The sequence below is a fragment of the Colletotrichum fructicola genome (genome assembly GCF_000319635.2).
Source record: "Colletotrichum fructicola Nara gc5 chromosome Unknown KSG_Nara_v1_contig02, whole genome shotgun sequence".
In the NCBI taxonomy this organism is placed as follows: Eukaryota; Fungi; Ascomycota; class Sordariomycetes; order Glomerellales; family Glomerellaceae; genus Colletotrichum; species Colletotrichum fructicola.
Window position 1 is genome coordinate 2,526,798 of NW_027094052.1, and position 19,687 is coordinate 2,546,484.

The window sequence follows — 19,687 nt, forward strand, 5'->3', positions numbered from 1 at the left end:
AGCTCAGAAGGTGTTGTCAGCACGGCTTAAGCCCTGCTATTGATGGCCGGCGTAGGGCGGATTGAGGTCGAGTAGAGTGAGGGGTAACAGATCCGAGACTCGACGGCGGGCCGTGATGGGCAGCAGGGAACGGAGACTGTGTTTTGCTGATGTGAAATCCGTGCAAAAGTTATTGCACGAAGATTAGAGTATGGGTCGACGAATCAATTGCTCGTTTCGAGGACCAAAAGGTAGAGGCAGGTAAGGTCGCGAGTAGGACTGAAGACGAAGGCGGCACCGACAGCGGATTTGACTCGGGACTCGGCTCAGTGTTTCCAGGGACGTAGGATCAGAGGTAATTTCGAGACTGAGGTGCAACCTTTCGGAAGCTGATTGCTGTCATTAGCAGGTGGAAAAGAAAAAGAGATGCAGTAGGGACGCTCAAAAGGTCATTCGTCGTTGACAGAGCGGGAATGGGCAGGGTGTGGGCGTGTCGTGGGACGAGCAATGATGAACGAGGATGACAGACGAGGGGTGCGGGGCGGGAAGTATTTTGACAGGGAGAGGAAAGAAAGTGGCAGGGCAGGGGAATATGAATGATGGCGACGATGCAAGACGAGTGGTGGCAAGTTAGGAGCAAAGGCGACAGGACGGGAGGGAAAGGTATGAGTAAGGTCGCTAGGTAAAGTAAGGTAAGGTAGGTGTAGGTAGGTAGCAGCGGGACAGAAGACGACTGGCCAGGACTTGACGGGACAGACGAGAGCGCGAGACTGAGGCAGAGGCAGAGCAGAGAGAGGTGAGGTAGGTAGTGGCAGAAGAACAGGAAATAGGGAGGGGGTGTGGGAGTGGTGGTGTATGCTGGTAGATGCGCTATGCATGCAGCACCGTACTGCAGTGAGGTGATTTTCGCTCTCTGGCCAAAGGCAAAGGGAAAAACCTGCCAGGTACGTGCAGCAGGCCAGAACTGCGAGGCAACTGCTGAGGAGGTACACTGAGACCTGACGCTGCACCTCTCTCTCTCTCTCTCTCCCGTCGCCCAGCTCAGTGCAGAAACCAGGTCACCACGGCAGGACGAGGCAAGACCACGTTCTCGTATGTAGATGAACTGGTGACGACGGGCCTAGAGACAGAGCAAGGTACAGTGCAGAGCTTCTCGCAGAACTGCTAGGTGAGGTGCGTTGCGGTAGGTTGCGGTGGGCTGTGGTGTCTGTCTGCTGTCTGGCCCAGTCGGGGTCGGGGGGTGTATGATTTTGTGGTGTGCGAAGGGACGGGGAGGGAAGGGGGGAATGTGGTGATGACGGCACAGCACGTCGCTGAGGGGCAGGCTTGGGCCAGGCTCAAGGATCGTGATGTTCTGCCTCGTGCTACACGACGGGGGCCCAGGCGTGAGGGGAGGTTGGGTCTAGGACTTGACGAGAAGGGCAGGAAATGTGCACTCACAACAAGGTCAACACACAAGGTATGGCAATTGTCTACGAAGGTAGAATGCTTGCCGCACAGGAAGGAAAGAGGGCGATGGGATCGGGCAGCTCTGGGTGGTGGCTGCAAGGTGCGTCCGAACAGTGTCTGCAGTGCAGCACGGCGCAACGAGAGGGACAGGTGGTGAATGTTGCTAGTTGTCTGTCCACGGGGAAGAAAGAAGAAGAGGAGAAAAAGAGAGGATCGTGAGTATTGGAGCAGATCTTCGAGGACGGTTCTTTTCGAGGGGCGTGTATTCGGTTGTCGAGGAGGGATGGCGAACGGGTACCGTTTGGGCGAGAACGATGCACGACGAGCGTGGTGAGGTTGAGGTGCCGAGAGGTGGGAAGAGGAGGATGTTGTCACGCCGTTTAGAAGCGCGAGGTGGGTAGCAGGTTGGGTTGGTTGGTGGGAGAAGGACCCAGGCAGTGGTGGTGGAGAGGGATGAAGTAGGCAATGTTTGGTGCGGCAAGGCCAGGTCGAGGTCAAGGCCGTGGTAGCAGAGGGTAGGGAGGTACTTTGAAAGGAGGGGCAGCCCGGGGTGTGTGGTGCTCTTGAGGCCTCGCGGACCACACGGCAGGGCAGACTAGCGCGCGCAGCTGGACGAGGAATGACGGAGTGCGTCCCAAGTCCAGCGACAGGGCCAGGGGTGGCAGAGGCGTTGGTGCTGCTGCTGGTGCTGCTGGTGCTGGGTTTCGTGGTTTGGTGCCAAAAAAAAAAAAAAAAAAAAAAAAAAAAAAAAAAAAAAAAGGAAGAGACAAGTGAGGAAGAGTTGCACAACTCAATCAAATAGAAAAGTCGCCAGCCGGGGGGTGAAAGGTAGAGAGAAAGAGAGAGAGAGCTATGACAGTATGTCCAGTATCAACTGAATCGAACTAAAAATGTTCAACTGAAATGCTGTCTGCCGGTCAGATAGATAGATATCTGGCTGGATATGACAATTCGAGTTTCAATTGGCAAATTCTCCAGCACGGCGAGCTTTCTCAAATTGGGATCTTGGCGAAGAAGAAGATTGTGTCTTGCTTGCTTTTTCTCCCTCTGTGTCTGCCTCTGTCTCTGTCTTTAATCCACTCCGTAACGTTCTAGGACGGAAGAGACGCTGCGATGGAACGGTGATGTCGGTGTGCACCCAAATAGGTTCAGGCAAGCCCAAGGTGAGAGATGAGAGAGCGCGCGCGAGAGATGTCTTTGTGCGTTGGTTGGTATTGTTGTACTTTGTACCTGAGACTTCTTAGGCTGGTGGCGTAGCAGATGACAGCGCGGGTGACCAGGTAAAAGGTGGCCTGGAAGTCTGTTCCGCCACGGTAGCAGTCGGCGGCGGCTCGGTACCGTTGTCGCGCAAGCAGCACCGAAGGAACACACAGACTGGAACGGTACTTGTATGTAGGCAATACTGCAGCAGCAGGTGGTAAGGGAGTAAGGTCGCGTGCAAGATCCCGCGTGGAGGGTGGTGTATGGAGGGTTTTTGAGTGAGGTGCACACGCGGAGGCGTGAGGGGCGGCGGAGGCTCTCCCAGGATTTGAGGCAAGGTCAGATAGGCCGGCGCGCCGTGCGAGAGCTACCGGAGATCCAAGGGCAAGCTAGGGAACGGTACGGTGCGTTAATGTAGCCTTCGGGGCGTTGGCGGTTGGGACGTGGGAGGAGGCTCTCAGTCAATTTCCAGTCCAGGCCAATTTTGATTTCCCTGCACAAAAACGTCGGGTCGATCTTAAGTAGGTACCTTGGACGGTTGGCCGGCGAGTTTTATCGACGCAAGCCGTTCGCTTCAAATTCCAGTCGGTCGGGTGACGATGTGAGTTTTGATGTAGACAATGGTCTGTAGAGTTTGTGGTGGCAGACTTGGGAGCTGAAATAAGGTAAGGTACGGACGGTTAAGTTGGTGGTGACTGCGGACGTAGTTGCAGATGCAGACGTGGCATGCGATACACGCGGGAGATGCTTGACAGCCGGAAGCTGCCCGTTGAAGAGAGGGGAAATGTTCCAGGCGGACGGGCTCAAGCCTACCACCTCCAATTTAGGTGGTGGACAAAAAGGGGGCGAATACTGGAGATGTGAAGTTTGACGAGGAGGTATCTGAAAGCCAGAGACGGAGAGGTGATGCGAGTCAAGACGATCGATGGCTGAACAAAAGTTGACCAACGGATCAGCAGCACAACTACTCTGCGTTCGGCCAAGACAAACACTGAATGGCCACACGCAACAAAAGTAAAGGCAACCTAATAGAGGGACAGTTTGGTCAGAACTCAGAACAGCAAGTAAGCAGTCCGGTCCCCGTCAAAGTCCAAGAAATGAGAATCCTCCTCAAGTAAATTCCAGGCGCAGCTTAGGCTGAGCAGATACAGCGCACCGAGATCGAGTTAGCCTTTTGTTGTCGACCACCCTAGACAAGGACCCGCTGCACCAGGCGTGCTCATGTGCTCTTTTTGAGACGGGGAGGCAGGCGCTAAAACTCGGCAAGCGGAAGTCAAAAACCCAATGGCCGCCCGTGCTTGCGGCCTCCTGTCAGGTTGTGACAGCCAGCTGGGGCTCCAAAGGCATCCATGACTGCACCTGTTGCACCTGCACCTGCCTTACTTCAAGGTACCTACCTACCTTTTGCAGCAGCCACTTTCCAGGTGATCTCAAGTCAGTGTACCTACCTAACATAAGGTAGGCAGGTGCCTCTAGTTCTTTACCTAAAGTAGGTACCTTATGCATTCGTGCCTTCTTGCCTACATTGTAAGGAAACAGCCAAGCCAGTGGAGGCAGGCAGGCAACATAGGAAGGAACTCGAGAGTGCTCTTGCCTCAGTACGCAGTAAAAGACTCAAGGGAGAGAGACACTTGTTGACCAGCCGCAACTTCCCTGTCTTCTAGGAGTATGCCTTCCACGTGCACGTCTTGAATAGAGCAGCGCGTCACGTGGTGCCCGTCTCTTTGACCCCGTCCCTCTTCGACTTCGTCACTCGCATCGTCTGCAGTCTGCTCTCGCTCCCTGTCCCATCTCTCTTGTTTTCGTCCCACGTACCTTGGTTAGGACGGCCCGTATCCACCACCTTACGTCTAGCCTGCTCCTATTCGCCCCAGTACTGTCGACTACCTCTGGCCAGCTGACCTGCTGGGTCCTCCCATGCGTACCGGACCTGTACACGAGCCAAGGGGATCAAGCCATGCACTAACCAAAAGTCCAATGCGCCGTGCGTTGGGACTTGGCTCTTGGAACTTGGGCCGACCTGCTTGCTGAGTATCCGATTCTGCAGGGTCCAAAGTCCATTCCCGCTGCCCGCACGTTCCCCGAATCTCCTTCGTTCTGTTCTGTCCGTTCCTCCCGTTCAATTTGACGTCCTCCGTCAGAGCCGCTCGTTCGCTCATCTCCGGTTCAGAGTTTTTTAAGCTTCCTTGATGCATTCATTGGGCGATCAAAAAGCAAGCTCGGGAGAAGCGTATTTAGGATCGGCCCTGCGCCCGTTTGGCAAGCAACTCCCAGCACCAGAAACAACGAATGTCCCGGCCCGGAGAACTAAGGCAGTGTCAAGCCAGCCGCAGGACCACAGGGTTGGGTATCGCCACCTCCGACAACCGATGGAAGTCCTGCGTCTGCACACTCGAGGCCAATTGACCAAGTTGGTTGCGATTGAAAACGCAGTTCATCCTCCGTCCTAGTCTCTTGTCTTGGGAGGTTGACAGTTGATCACCACTATCCTCAGCAACGAGGGCCAAGTATGTGTCGCCCGGTTATCACACAGACTATTCGCTAGCACCGCCAACAACCCTCATCGACAGCCTCTCGATGCTTGTTTTACTGGTTATCACATGCAGAAACTTCACGTCAAGAAAGGTTGAGCTCTGGCCCTGCCTGCTCCTTCCCCTGGTGTTCTGCAAGGACAATAGTGGCACGGCGGCTAGCCTGGTCAGAGAGTCTTACCAAACTGACCTCAATTGGGAATACGGATACACAGCCATGGGCAAATGCAGCTCCCCTTGTCGTTGAATATCGAGAGGGCCAGGATGATCAGATATTTTCTTTCTTTTTATATCGGGAGTCACTCTCAGCAAACCATCCTTTCCAGGATAGAGCCACACGCTGCCAGATGGTTTCTGACGTCTGTTCTGACCATGTTGCAATGCGCGGGCAGGGATGTGCCCTCTAGATTCAATGTCGACAAGCTATCCATGGACCATTGGATAGAAGAGCATGGCTAGGGGGCCAGGGGATGGGTAGTGGTGGTGCTGGTCAGAGCTCCCTCCCCCGTGTCTTGCTTCTGGCCTGCCGCCTACACCAGCACTGTGTACTCCGGAAGACTAGTCCGGCGGGGGCAGAAAGGGGAATTGAGCAATTGCATCTTGGCCTGATGGAATTGAGCGTGTGTCTTTTCACAAATCAATGTACGGCAGCATCGGCGCCCGTCGGCTAGAGACATTTGTCTATCTACATGGCCATCGCAGTGCTGGGCGCATGCCCGACCCCGCCAAAGAGACATGGACTGTACGCCGCAGTCAGTCCTATGACGACGTGCCCATGTGTGGAGGAAACGAACAAGTGCGGGGCATGGACTCTGAGGAGTCGGTGTTGTTCAGGAGGGGAGAGAGGGGTGGTGGGCCCCGCCATGTTGGGTGTTCATTGTCGACAAGTACTGTGTACCGCAGTAAGAGAACTCTCGACAGTGTACAACGGCAATTTGGCGATGGGAGAACGATAGAAGTCCGTTCAACTCGAACTAATGGGTTCGGTCAGGTCCAAGTGGAGTTCAGGGACGAACCGGTCGCATCTTCCATTCCACGCCGGCGGGATCTTCATCTCTCTGTGGGAATCAGAGCGGGGTTTGGGTCCATGGGAAGAGGGAAACGAAACGAATGGCATACATGACGGCCAACAGTATCATTGATCGATACCTTCTCGTCGACTGTGTCGTCGGTCAGAACAGGCATTTATCTTGACGTCCATTGGCCGACAGGATCGAGCTTTGCCAGATCCTTGGACACCAATTCGTGTTACCAACCGAACTAAGTGCAGCCAGTTGTCGAACATCTAGTTGCTTTCTACTGCCACGTATCGAAATTCTAGGGGGAAAAAGGAAGGATAGCAAAATTCGATCAAACGGATGCAACGGTTGTTCCTCCGAAGTTTGTACGTCATGGCCAGTCCAAGCTCCTGCGTATGTTTGGCGCTTGGGTTTCAACAGAACGTGCGTCCAAACCTTGCATGAGCAGGAGCAGCAGCAGAGGCAGAAAGCACAAGCAAAGGCGGGCTTGTTGAGGAGCCGCATTGCAGCCAATATCATTGATATCATTGGGCGAGTGGCTCGTGTTGAGTTGAGCCTCTCATGTCTCAAAATACCACAGATGGGCAGTAATGACCTGGGTGTTTCCTGTTCCTGGCAAGCTCCCCTGCGAGGTTGCTTTCTGAAGCCTGTACACGCCGGCCACAGAATCGCATGTTGTGTTGGCGTGTCGGGAAGGGCCACTCACTGGATTGAGGATGTCCAATGGCTTACCTAATCTCGAAGCATGTGACATGCTGCGGCGTAGCAAGCGGCGCAGGTGTCATCCAATAGCAATGCAATAGGAAGGGATGCTGAGGACGAGAACTGGGCTCAGACTAGGGGCTATGGGGAGCGGGTGGGCTAGGTAGGTACGGCACGATGGGTGTGAATGAGAGTGTGGGCAGTATTGGGTGGGCTCCATGCCATGGAAGGAACCTCGTCCACTCACTGAAGTGCCCGCGAGATGGGCGGGTGGGACCTGTTAACGAGGGTACCTACTTATACACTACCTGGCCTGATGGGGCCGACGTGCGTGCCTGCACCGCAGCCCCAGGGTTCGCTCGTCTTTTTCTGGATACAAACAGGTCTCATGACCTTTCTCATGCGACGCTAATGACCGATTTTAGGTTCACCTGGGCCACAAGAGGTCAGCAGCATCTGATCATTTTTTCCCGACTCCGGGTCTGCTTCTCGCCTGTCCTATCCTCGCCGCGTTGTGGTTCTTACCCTACAGGTTGCCCGCGGATACGGATGGTACCCGGCCCTTTCCAAGCAAGCGAGAGGCCGTCGTTGAAAAAATTGCGTGCCTGGAGGAGCAGGCGATGGTCGAGGAAGAGCGTCTAGACCAGCCGGTGCACTACCGCCCAAAAGAACCAAGGAACTGCTATTCGAACCCCATATGGCAGGCAAGGGCAGCACCATCTTGTACTGTCTCCATCGACGTCAAAGTTCGTCGCTGCTTCTCATGTCTTCGCTCGTTGTCGGAAGCTATAGGGACAGGAGCGAACGGCTGCGACGACGGCTGCCCATGCGCCAGAAGCAGTGCCATGGAAAATGCCAGCGTCGTGCCAGGTTCACCTCTGAGGCATTCCGCGTCTCCATCTCCCTGAGGTACAACACGAAAGATTCAGACAAGATCTGCTACCACGGCAGAGATCCATTCGTCAACTTTCTTCGTCATCGTACGCGCAGCCCTCAAACCAAACCAAGCGTTGACCGTCAACGAGGTACCACCACGCTACCGCTACCGCTACCGCTACCGCTACCACCCAATCGCTGCTACTACGACCAACAACCACAACCACCACCCATACCACGCACCGGCGACACCCCGCCGTCCCGGCACCCAATCTGCAGCCGGTGCCTTGTCTCTACCGAAGTGAAACCTCCGACGGGGCGGCTTGCGAACTGGGTACTGCTGTCGTTAGCCTCTGTTGATTATTGATCTCCAGATCTGACGACGTTTCCAATCCTCTTCGACAGGCCTCTCACGCCTGAACACGCCTACCCACAGTCTGGGCTGAGGTCATCCCACAACCACCGCGGAAACAGCAAAGAATCTAGCATCCCTGGCCTTCTGCTGCCATGCCGTACCCTGTCCACCATTGGCTGCTTTGGATGGCATGAAGCCTCTTATTGCTGTGCAGTGGGCTCCTCTACGCCTTCTGACTAATCGCAGACCTCTCTATCGTTGCCCGCATACCTCTGCTCCGCACCGCATTCAAGATTCCTTGGATGGGCCTGTCACTGCGTGTGATTCCACGTCTGCTGTCTACATAATATGTCGACGAGACTCGGCATTTTCGCTGCGGTATTTATTTGCTGCACACGCCATTCCGTTGGCTGCCAAAAGTCTTATTCAACTCGCATTTACCGAGGAGCCGATCACATTCGGCTTCGGTGGCGGTCCAGCCACCAACCATTGAGACCTCTGCGTTGGGTTTGTCCATCTACATGATCTCGCTGATACGTCCGATCCGATGTCTTTTCCGCAGGCCACGTGAGCTCCAAGGTTGCTTTTGCTCTCACACTTGTTGTACCTCATGTACATTGCGCTTTTTTGATCACGGCCTTGTCTCGCCTTGACTTGCAGCAGTCCAGGCCTGCAGGACATATTGGAGAGCTCCATTCCTGTTGGCTGAGACGCACAGACGGAGCTCGTCGTTGGACATTCCCGTGTGCAAGTTCCCATCCGGCCCCCCTGTCAAGAGCTGCGCACCCGTCGACCTACTCCGAATCCCTGAGCCGAGCGGTAATGCACTACATCTCGTCACTGCGTCCCTCTCGACGTACACGCAGCCGCATGGCCCTAGCACTTCCCTCCATCCATCCCGTCGCCAACCTGTCTAGCCTTCATTGAGGATTGGGGAGAGGGGCCATGGGTTGTTTTTGACGCCGCGTTCATGGGGTTCTTCCCCCCAACGAACGGCCGGTGGGCCTCCCGTGGTCCTGTGCCAAAGTTGCCGGTAGCTGTCCGTACCTCACCAGACGTCCCGCCAAGAAGCCTCCGGAAGAGGACATCTCGAGCCGAATGCGAGGTTACATGTCCGCAGGAAGACCTGACCCCTACAACGGCACGCGGCCGAAGTTCATAACTCCGGGCCCGGAGGAGGCAGATCTCCCATCCCTCGGCGCACCATGACCGAGAGGACATGGCGGATACCATGTCACACGGTTTTTGGGTGGAGACCACAATGCCCGAAACAGAGCACTGCGCGAAGCTCACAGAAGGAAGCATGCTGCAGAGAGGAAGAGAGGCTTGCTCTCGCCCAGTCGGCGATGCTGCTGCTCCTCCCTTTCGTCACACCCTCTCGCGGTTCCTAGTGGAGAGATCTAATACATCCCGTACCAACACCGCAAAACAGCAGGGCCAACTTGCTAGCTCGTTGCGGCACAGACACAACGATGGTCAGAGCAGCCATTGCGGCTCTCATCATTGGACCGTCGGATACCAGAACTCGCCCTTTGCCATGGGTATGCCAAGTTGCAACGGTCGCCTGCAGCCGCGCGAAGTTAATGGGGCTTTGTGACGGAGAGCCGAATCATCACACGGCATTCCGACCTCTTACCCACATTTCTGGACCGGTGCCTTCATCGGTGAAGGCCCCGCGCAAGCAATCAAGACCCATTATCAAGTCACCGGGTTCCAAGTTACTGATGGAGCGCTGCAAATGCTTACCGTTCATCCCGGGGCCGTGAAGAGTTCACTCAATGGCTGTTGCAAATAACACGGAAATGGGTCTTTCTAACAAAACCTGCTTCACACGACATATCATTATGGCAATTATCTTGCAAGTAGTTGGTTGCACCTGTGCTTCGAGTCAGACGTCAGCAGTGCAGTTTCAACCTCGCGTTACTCTGAGGCGAAAGGTTAATGAGTTGACACATCCCAACCACGCCAGTGGGCGGCTGAACGCGTGGGTTAGGTCAAGTCAGATGTGGTCTTGTCTGTCGACTCATCGAGCATGCCGTTCCACCATGTGGCACAGCATAAGATGAAATGACAACGTGAAAGCCGCCCGCTCACCAAGACCAATACGGCTTCAGACTTGCAGGAAATTTTCCGAGAGCCTTCAAGCCCACTCACCAGCCTGGTTCAGACCACTTTAGCGAACGTTCAGTGAGCCAATTCATCGGTCACAACCTTGGTCCGCTTAAGCAATAACTGTCACATGGTACTTCAGCTGACTGCAAGTAACTCGTCTTCGGCAGAAAGTAGCAACTATAGCGCCAGCCACCAACGGCTAGCAACAGGCGACGTCTGCTTGGTAATATCGACATCTCACATCGATTTACGAGGCATGAATCGCCAGAGACTCGATTGTCGGATGCAACTGTCTTGGTTGACGGAGCTTTAGTCTTTGACCGGGTCTCGATTCCGTTCACCGCGGTAAATTACGATCTATTCTGAGAAAGAGGCCCGAACGCTCACAGCAGTGCGTGACGGGTTTACGACACACCTCCCGAAGCCACCGAGATATTTCGGTGTGAATCCCTGTCCGAAGCTTGGATCGATTCTAGGCCTTCGCTTTCTCACCGACCGCCACAGCCAGGTTGTATGGACGCATATCAGACGGAACAATGCTACTTTGACAGCCTGCGTCAGATACGAATCCCTAGCGTTCACTTACAACACAGGAGGATCACCTAGTGTGTTCTCAGATGTAACGTCGACAATTTGGATGTTCGGTTGAGCTGCGGGCGAAAAAGAGCCATTTACTTCCAGCCTGCATCGAGTTCTCAACCCCGTTCAGGGATCTTCAAACCATGCTGATGGCCTCAATGCTCCGGCCTGGTTACAGGGTTCTTTGCGAGCCACCTTACCTTAGGGGCACAATCTTCAACCAGGTACGTGCAGCTCTTTCTCGATAAATTCTGTCACAAGTGATGGTGGCCAGGCTGGTCAGGATGTACACACCACCTGGACCTGGCAACCATGCAGCAACCCTCATCATCTGACGGCACCTCCAACGCTCCCTTTCGTCTTTGATTGCACTCATCATTGTCAATTTTTCACACATTACACGCAAGAGTCCCGGCATTGGTCCAAGTCGTACGACCCATGGATGATCTTGTCCCTGCGAAAACATATTGCAGGATCCAAACCGGTCTTGCCCATCACAGATTCTCGGAGATCGCCAATCCACTCACGGCCGCACTCTTGAGCCCGCCGAGCTCCGTACCGCAGCGATCAGCTACCGGCCTGCATGACGAGGTCTCGAACGAGGACGAACCTCACTGGACAGCCGTAAAAGCTGCTGTGCCTCCCGTCTGTTTTGAGCGACCTGCATTTCGAGCTAAACCCGTATCACCAACACCGCAGAGAGAGAGGGGTGAAAAACCGATCCTTGCGGTCCCAGCATGGTGCAGCTCAACACAGTTTTGTTGTTGTTTTCGCCCCTTCTGAGGGATGTTGGATGTTGTGCTGCAGAGCTTTGTGTCACAACCACAGAAATTGCTTCCTTCACCTGCATCATCGAGTTGCCTTAAGAACGCCTTGTCTCCGGTACGCACATCAGCCTTCCCGGGACCCAGCTGTAGTGGCCCGTCCAGATGGTGCCAGCGACGCGTCCCGGTGGCTGATTCTGTTTCACTCCCGCCGTGGAATCTTCAGCCCATTATCTGTCTCGATCAACCTCTTATTTCTCGAAAGAGTCACGGTCGGTTTGACTCTCCACCAAACACCGGTGAGACCCGAAGGGAGCCGCCTCCCATTCATGCAAGTGCTGAAGCGAGTGCTGCTGTACTTCATCGCCAAACGGAAAGCGTCGTTTCTTCTCGAGAAGGGATAGACGTTGCTGATCTCGAGGGCAAAGGACCATTGAATGAGGTCCCTCCACGTGCCTCACAGATGCTGCTGTTGTTGCCGCTCGCGAGCCGCGTCTTGTCGTGGCACCGCACGCAAGCCTCCGTCCATGCAAGTCGCTGGCCCTAAGGACCATCTCCCGCCCGACAGGATCGGCAGGAGGCAGCTCCCGGGTTCAGGGCAGATACCACCTGCCGATTGACGGCTGGCGTTCTGCAGGCGGCTTCGGAAGGGGCCAAAGGCTGTAGAGGATTCATTCCTGTTGTTCGGCGCAAAATGTTTCAACGCTTGCATGTTACAGAGCGTTAGAGAGAGAGGGAAGAAAATTTTCTGATATGCCGGCGCGCTCGTACCTCCTCGCCCGGTCAGTCCAGACTGTCTGTCACCTGTGGTGGGAAAGTAAAAGATTTTTTTCTTCGCCTTACCCTCAAGCCTGGCCGTCCCCAACAAATCTGCCTTTCTTTTGTGCTCATTGCCCCCCGTTCACCGCTAGATTGTTGACCAAAAGTGTATATGAGACACGTCTGTCTTTTTTTCCTCACATCTCTATTCTTGTCCGCCGCTGCAGATTGGAGAGTTCCTGAATGTGGCGGCGGCTTTTATTTTCTTAGTGAGACATAAGGGGTCTGAGCCCACGGGGGGAATGCTTCTTTTCTTCTCTTGTGCTTTTCTGCGGCGCCCGTATTCAGGAATATCCTCGAGTCGGAATGCCATCCGGTGAAGTACATTTTCAGGCAAGGAGGTACGAACGTTTTGAAGGGTTAGGACAAGACGATCCATCTGACTTCGAACGGCTAGACATGTGCTAGTACCGTTTGGATTGTACGATTCATTCGGGCCGGCAGGGGAGGATGGTTAAGGTCCCGTCTCCGTCTGTGTTGATAACCCGTCAGACCCAACGCTTTTTTGTTTTGTTTTTCCACTTGGTGGTTGAAATCCGAGTGGTTCCAGGCTGGCAAGTGTCAGGGGTTTGCCGGGCCGGGCCGTGTTGATGTTTTGAAATGGATAGATGAGTGTCTATGCTTACTCGCTTTGCCCGTTTTAGGGGGATATGAAGTTGCGATGAGGCTTTCTGCGACTGGGATTCAGGGGTAATGAAGGGAGGTACGGGGGAAGCTTCCGGGTCAGGGTATGACTTGTCAAAAGATGGTCGAACTTTGTGTGTTTAGGTTGAGATAAGCCGGAGAGTAGCGCAGCTTTCTATGAGATGAGTCAAGGTTAACAATGAGGGATTGGAATGAGCTGTCAAGATCTTGAGACGATTTGCGTGGGGGTTAGTCGTGTTTGCGAAGAGAAGCGAGGTGAACATGCGGGTTGGGACCTATAAGATGGATGTGTTCTGTGACAATTATTGGGTTCTTCCCAATCACAGGATATCCATGAAAGATTTGTTTGTGATCAAGTTTCGCTAGACCTTTAGCATTACGTCGAGGTATCGCCTTGGACAGAAAGCAAGAGCCCAATGGGTTAACACTTATGGGGAAGATCCTTCCTTCGTAGTGTTTGGTCTGAATAGACTGAGGATGATACAGAACGGAGTGGTCACGGGTGAACAAAAATATCTTTGAATCGGACATCGATGGCGAGAGTAAGAAGCAGTACATACCGCAGAACTAATTCATGAAGACGCAAACAACACTCGTGTAGTGTACTGCTCCTTCGATGCTGATCCTTCACTCTTTATAGACCTATGGCATCCTGCTAGACTCCCAGTCGTCCGCAGGACGTCTTGGAAAATGAGATACTATTAGTCGCCTGAGCTAGAAAGAGAGCCAACCAAATGAAATCCCTGTTATGCCAAATAATTGTTTCTAGGGGGCTAGACTGATTCAAATCTGGCGGTGCCATGTCGTATCTCTAATACGTCCTGGGCCACGATTCTCAAATCAGTCTTCTTGTTGTAAGTATTCAGGAATAAATACCTGGATGATGGAGCTGCCCATGGGCAATATGACTGTAGAACTTGTCTTGCGAACGTGCCGGTTTGGAATGAGTGCTCAAAGTAGACAATATGTTCTTACCTGGAAACTGTAAGAGAGACTTGAATCCTGCAATCTGGGTTCAATAATCGCGGGTTGTAGGAGCAGCATGAATGCTAGTGTCGAGATGAAATATACTTTCCTTTGCGAATCTGATACGCAGCGTTGGCCATAATGAGAATGCGGATTACGGTCGTCAGTCCGCGGCATATAACTTAGAGGAAGCAACCTAAGACGTTCAGGGACTGGACAGGATGTAGGGCTTCCGAGCGGCAGTTTTATAGATCACAGCTGCATACCCACGCCAACTCACAAAAAATACTATCACCATCTTCGTAAGAAAAAGACTACAGAAGCTCGTGGGCTTGATCTGGTCTCTCTGTATTCCAGTTGAATACTTTCGTCCAGACTAGGAAGATGGCAGACGACCCATCTGCATACCATCGTCGCAGAATCACGGCAATGAGACCTTTCGTGTCGGCTCTTCCATTCTAATATCAGTGAAGATTCAGCCTCGGGGACAACGCAAGTCACACTTTGCTCTCCGAAAAAAGATTGTCTGGTGGTCTGGGGATATTTTCTGAGAAACAGCATCATGGTCTATTTCATACTCACCATAACGCTGTTCACCTATAAGAAGAATCGTTAGAATATTGTTCTGATAATAATACACTATAAATTAGGTTACAAACTCAGCAATCAGCATGAGACTTGACTCATCGCAATGCAGTCACTCTGCTGACTGTCAAGGTTGAGTTTGCTGTTTTATGGGTTGAGGGCTTTCTGTCTAAGGACCAGACTTACAACAGAGAAGCAACATCCATCTAGAATGCAACGCGCGGTAGTCATGAGATTGATAGTAGATCTCGAATTCTCTGTTTCTGTTCTCCCGCGTTTGATCGGCCTATTCATTAGGCTATAGAGGACTGCACCTTGCTTTACAGGCATGGCCTCCCTGTGTAAGGCGATAAACAGTTTTCGTTTCGTCAGAGTTGGTAACTCTATGGTAGCTTGAGAAACTTCAAGAACTAATACGTCACGGCACCTCACTGTGCTAGCAAAAGCCTTGAATAGTCGTGGTGATATCAATACATACTACTTTCCAACTACTCCCTATGTCTGAAGCTTGCCTGTCTCTTCCTCTAGGCTTCTGATGAAGAGTCCGGCATTTGCAAATGGTCAAGACCCATCTTTTAAGCCCCCACGATTTTGTGCCGGCGTGATTCATATATGCGGGCGGGACTGGACATTGACAAGCCTTCTTCGCGGTGTGCAACCAAGCCGGTGGCTTTCATCGGTTACCAATCCGAGCAAATAAATAGATGTTGTAGCACCACTTTCGATCATCTAGAGCAACACAATCGAATTCGCGTTCAATCGGCTAGCTGCGTATAAGCGCGTGCTGATGTAAACCTTGACCCGTTTTCAAGGGTCGCTGGCTTGCTCTCACGAAAATGCGTCTCCTGAGCTTAGCAGGTGTGAATCTGGAACCAAGCACTTTGTGACATGGCGGAATGAGATGAATACTTCGTGACCAGAAAGACCGAGTGATAGTCAGCCGCGGGTGCTATAGCAGGTGATATTGACCGACGCTAACCGATCGAGGAGTCTTAGGGCCCGAGATTAGATAGTTATAACAGCTGGCATACACGAAATAGATAACCACGTGCCGCACTGGGTTAGAGAGGTAGAATGAACTTTGAAGAGGACTTGAATGTGGGTACTAACTAAGGGTGGTCTCTTCAGAGTACCCTAACTTTGGTATATAACATGTTGATGCTGGACGCTGGGAAAAGGTGTAGAGATAGGACTACTTCCACTGCGTTTGGCTGGTGCAGTGACAACTTGATCATCTTCATCGAACTATATATCCATGCCTGCCTCCTCACGCAAGAAGTGTATGCGCTCTCCGTTTGCTCCTGTCAGCGTCGTTTTATTCCTGATGTAATAAACAGCAGACAGAGACCCATAGTCTGAGAAATAGCACACTAGACTAGAGATGCTCATTCGATATTTTGAGGCCTAATTTTGTTAGAGCTGCGAAGTTGAGTAGCAATACTCAGTGATGTAGGACGGAAACTCAGATGTATTGTGTGCTTGTTAGTAAACAAAGAACACCGCAAGAAGGTATTTTATGCCTTTCTCCTCGGCCTGGTACCATCCCCTTGCTAAGGGTGCTTCGTAGCCATGGACCGAAGAAAGAACATCCTGAGTCTGGAGGCAAAAGGCTCTTCAGGACTCAGAAAGGATCAATAGACACAGTGAGATATAAAAGAACTATGAGGAATGAATCACATCTTTTGGGGCCAATCCGACCAAACTTGTTCCATGCAGTATCCTGTTGAGTGTCAAACAAGCATTTAGACAAGGCAAGAAAGGAGCAGCCTGTGTCGGTCAGCTGCGCAGCATTCGACCTACCTTTGTGGGTATCCAGGCACATAGCTAACCAGAAATAGGGATGAAGGACAGAACAACTGAGCGGGACCCATGAAACTCAGGCATGAAAAGGTTCACCAGCATGTGCTTGCGCCATCTAGACTCGGCCTGAGATTCATTGTCGAATAAACCAAGGTTACCAAGGTTAAATCGATCTTGGGAAAGCTCAGAAATTGCGAACTGAGAAATATTTATATATCAAATGACGACAAAGGGCCCAAATGTGGCCGCATCAATCAAATCCGCTATGAGCTGGATGACAATGGGGCATAAACCGTAATGATTGACAAATAACAGCCAGCCAAGGTGCCTTCAAACAAGGCAAAGGGGCAATGGTCGGCCTTCTTAGGCGTTCTTTAATGAGATTGTGATAGCGATGATGCCCTCTGATATCCACAAGAGAATCCTTCACGTATGACGGACGAATTTGTCGCAATACCTGCTTACTACCCCTTCACCTGCGTCTGTGTCGTTGGATTATCCAGCAATCGAATCAGCAGCAGAAATACAAGTCTCGTTTTGCGGCTGTCGAGCAGCGATGATCTCGAGTCTCGGAATTACATAGCCACTCTTTCACCATGGATCCTGCATGAGACGATCATCGCAATTTGGTTTGGCATAGTTCTCACCTAGAATTACTCCATATTTATGTTTATGGGTGCTTCGACCAGCTGACTACTGCCAATGACGCTTCTCAACATGATGTGACCAGCTGTGGTGCTCATCGTTCGTTTGCTCACCTGAACGGGAGCTGCAGTTTCCCATGCATCACCAAGGCCGCAACCTCTGTGCTCTTGGAGCTCTCATCCGGCCCTCAGAAAGGAATTCCTCCCAGCGTATCTCTGCCATACTCTCACGTTCTCCAGGGCCTGTCGATTGTCAATGAATTTGGAATCTGCCGACTTATACGAAGAGGAATAGCCGCGCACTGCAACTCGAATCAAGAACTCTTGAAACGTCTGCCCGTCCGTCCAGTCACAATTAAACGGAACTCCAATGATGGTGAATAAGGAAAAGGGTCACATAAGAAATGCAAGCTAGTTCCCATGCCGCGAGAAGCCCATGCGCCCCGGTATCCAGTGCTATAATTACACATGCCAGCCTCCGTTCGACGCAATCTCCCGTTGATAACCTCATACAAACACACAGCATCATGCTCTCTCTCATCTTCTCTCTCTTTCCCCAGGTTACGACTCCTGCGGGACACGTCCCCAGCCGCCGCCGTCCCTACAAACATTAGCCCTCGGGAACTGTTGGCTCCTCCTCACAGGGCAAGGTTGTAGCTATACTCATCCTCCATGTTCTGGCTGATCCAGAGCACGACGCTGCTCAGGCCGACCAGCGCGTTCGCCACCACGTTCTCGATGCCCATTCCCAGCGCGGGCATCCCGACGTCCTGCACGACGAACTTGAGCACGAAGACGGTCACGCCGCCCGCCATGCCGCCCGCCAGCGCCGCGAAGCCGAGGAAGAGCACCACGCGCGCCTTCCACGCGACGCCGTTGCCGCTGTACGAGAAGCTGTCCGCCGACAGCCGCGCCTTCTCGACGCTGTTGATGATGAGCATGCCCAGCGACGAGAAGATGAGGTGCAGCCAGTCGACAAAGGTGATGTGCGTGTCGGAGCCGTTCTTGGCCGACTTGGACCAGACCGCCGAGTCGAGCATTACGTAGAAGGCGATGGAGAACTGCAGAAGCGGAGGGAGGTTAGCGGTCGGTTTGTCCTGAGAGGTGGATGGGAGTTGGGACGCAGCGCAGCCGGGTTGGCTACGTCAGCGTCGCTTGGGAAGGGACCGGGAATCAAGGAAGGGGGGAATGCTTACCAGAGCTCCAGCGCCGTAGACGCCCAAGTTGCGCGCCCAGATGCTGTTAAGCCACTCCGGCTTGCGGAACTTCCAGAGGCGCTCCTCCTCCATGATTGCGTCGTCCGGGATGGGTGGGTAGCTCGAATAGGTCGGGGATCGATCGCGGTCGCCGACGACTCGGGGCGAAGGGGATTGTTCGGTCGTCGTAATTAATTATATGGAAGCAACCTCACAGAGAGTTGCGATCGGTGCGATGTGATGGAGGTTTCGTCTGCACCCGATTGTTGTGCAGTTCCGTCGGCGATGTTGAAGGCTGGGAGAACTGATCTAGGTCCCGGGTGATGGTCGCCTTGACGTTCATCCGGCACAGCTGAGGCGTCACAGTCCCACTGCCGGGTCCCTGCTTCCTGTTGATTCTTCCGGAGTTTACCCGTCAAATCACGTGAGGTATGTCGAACCACGTGACCGTTGAACTGCTTCCAAGCCAAGCTTCTATTCTCGTGCTGGCAGGTCTGGGCATCTGGGCAGCACTTGATATTTGTCTGGGCATATGCAATTAAGCTGGAGGCGCCAAGATCCATCATGAGGCTCTGTCACGGATTGTGGTCTAGTATGTGATGCTGCTATCGAAGTGGGCGTTTGTGTAGGGAATGCGGAAACACCCAGCGAACCTCTGCGCCCTCAGCTACTTCCCAAAACAGACAATCCCATTCACAGCAATCCAAGACACCAAATACGAAGACTCAGCGTGGATACCGGCTGTAGATCTCATCGGTGCGATCCGGTCTTCCCAAGTGTTCTAGGCTCCTTCTGAACCCCATATACACCCCGCAAACACGAATCGGTCCCAGTGGCACGGAATACGAGGTGAAAGAGGGGCAAGTCTGCACCCTGAAAAGATGTGATGCATCCGCATGTAGATCTCTGGTCGAATCCCATACGAACATTTTTGCTAGCTGAGCGGGCCCAGTGCATCGTCTTGGCTGTTCTTGTTGCCTCTTCACGGCTGGACCACGGAATGGGACTAGTTTATAGCTTAGGCTGCAACAGCCGACCTGTATTGAGGACTATTCCTACGCCCATGCCTCGGAGCGCTCGAGATAAAAAAGTAGACAAAAGGTCCTAATAGTACACTACCAATTACTGGCACGCCTGTGAATGCCAGCGCGTAAGATCATCGCTGCGCATCTCCGTCAGGAAACGAGCCCGTCAGAAACCTCCATCAACTGGGTAAACAGGTTGGTGCAAATGTACGTATGCCACGCAGCTATGTCCATAGACTGCAGAGTACTCAGAATGGAGAAATAACCACTCGGCGTAATCCCGTCTCGGCCCTTTCCAGAGAGAGCCCAGTCAAAAGTGAAAAAAGTAAGAGAAAAAAGACTTCAAAAAGCCCAGCCGCCGTGTTCCCTGATGCTCGAAAAAAAAGTCTTCAATGTTGTATGACCCCTGCAGACGTCCTCTCATGATGATTAGAGCCACGG

At 52.8% G+C, this 19,687-nt stretch overlaps 1 protein-coding gene across 1 annotated transcript; it reads right to left on the reverse strand.

The window, feature by feature from the left end:
* Positions 1–17,586: 17,586 nt before the first annotated feature.
* On the reverse strand, positions 17,587–18,314 carry VPS68 (Vacuolar protein sorting-associated protein 68; the record flags this gene model as incomplete). The annotated part of the gene is made up of 3 exons (XM_032034016.1): positions 17,587–17,626; positions 17,689–18,086; positions 18,222–18,314. 3 exons carry the CDS (start codon positions 18,312–18,314, stop codon positions 17,587–17,589), a joined length of 531 nt encoding a protein of 176 aa, XP_031887105.1.
* Positions 18,315–19,687: the final 1,373 nt, after the last annotated feature.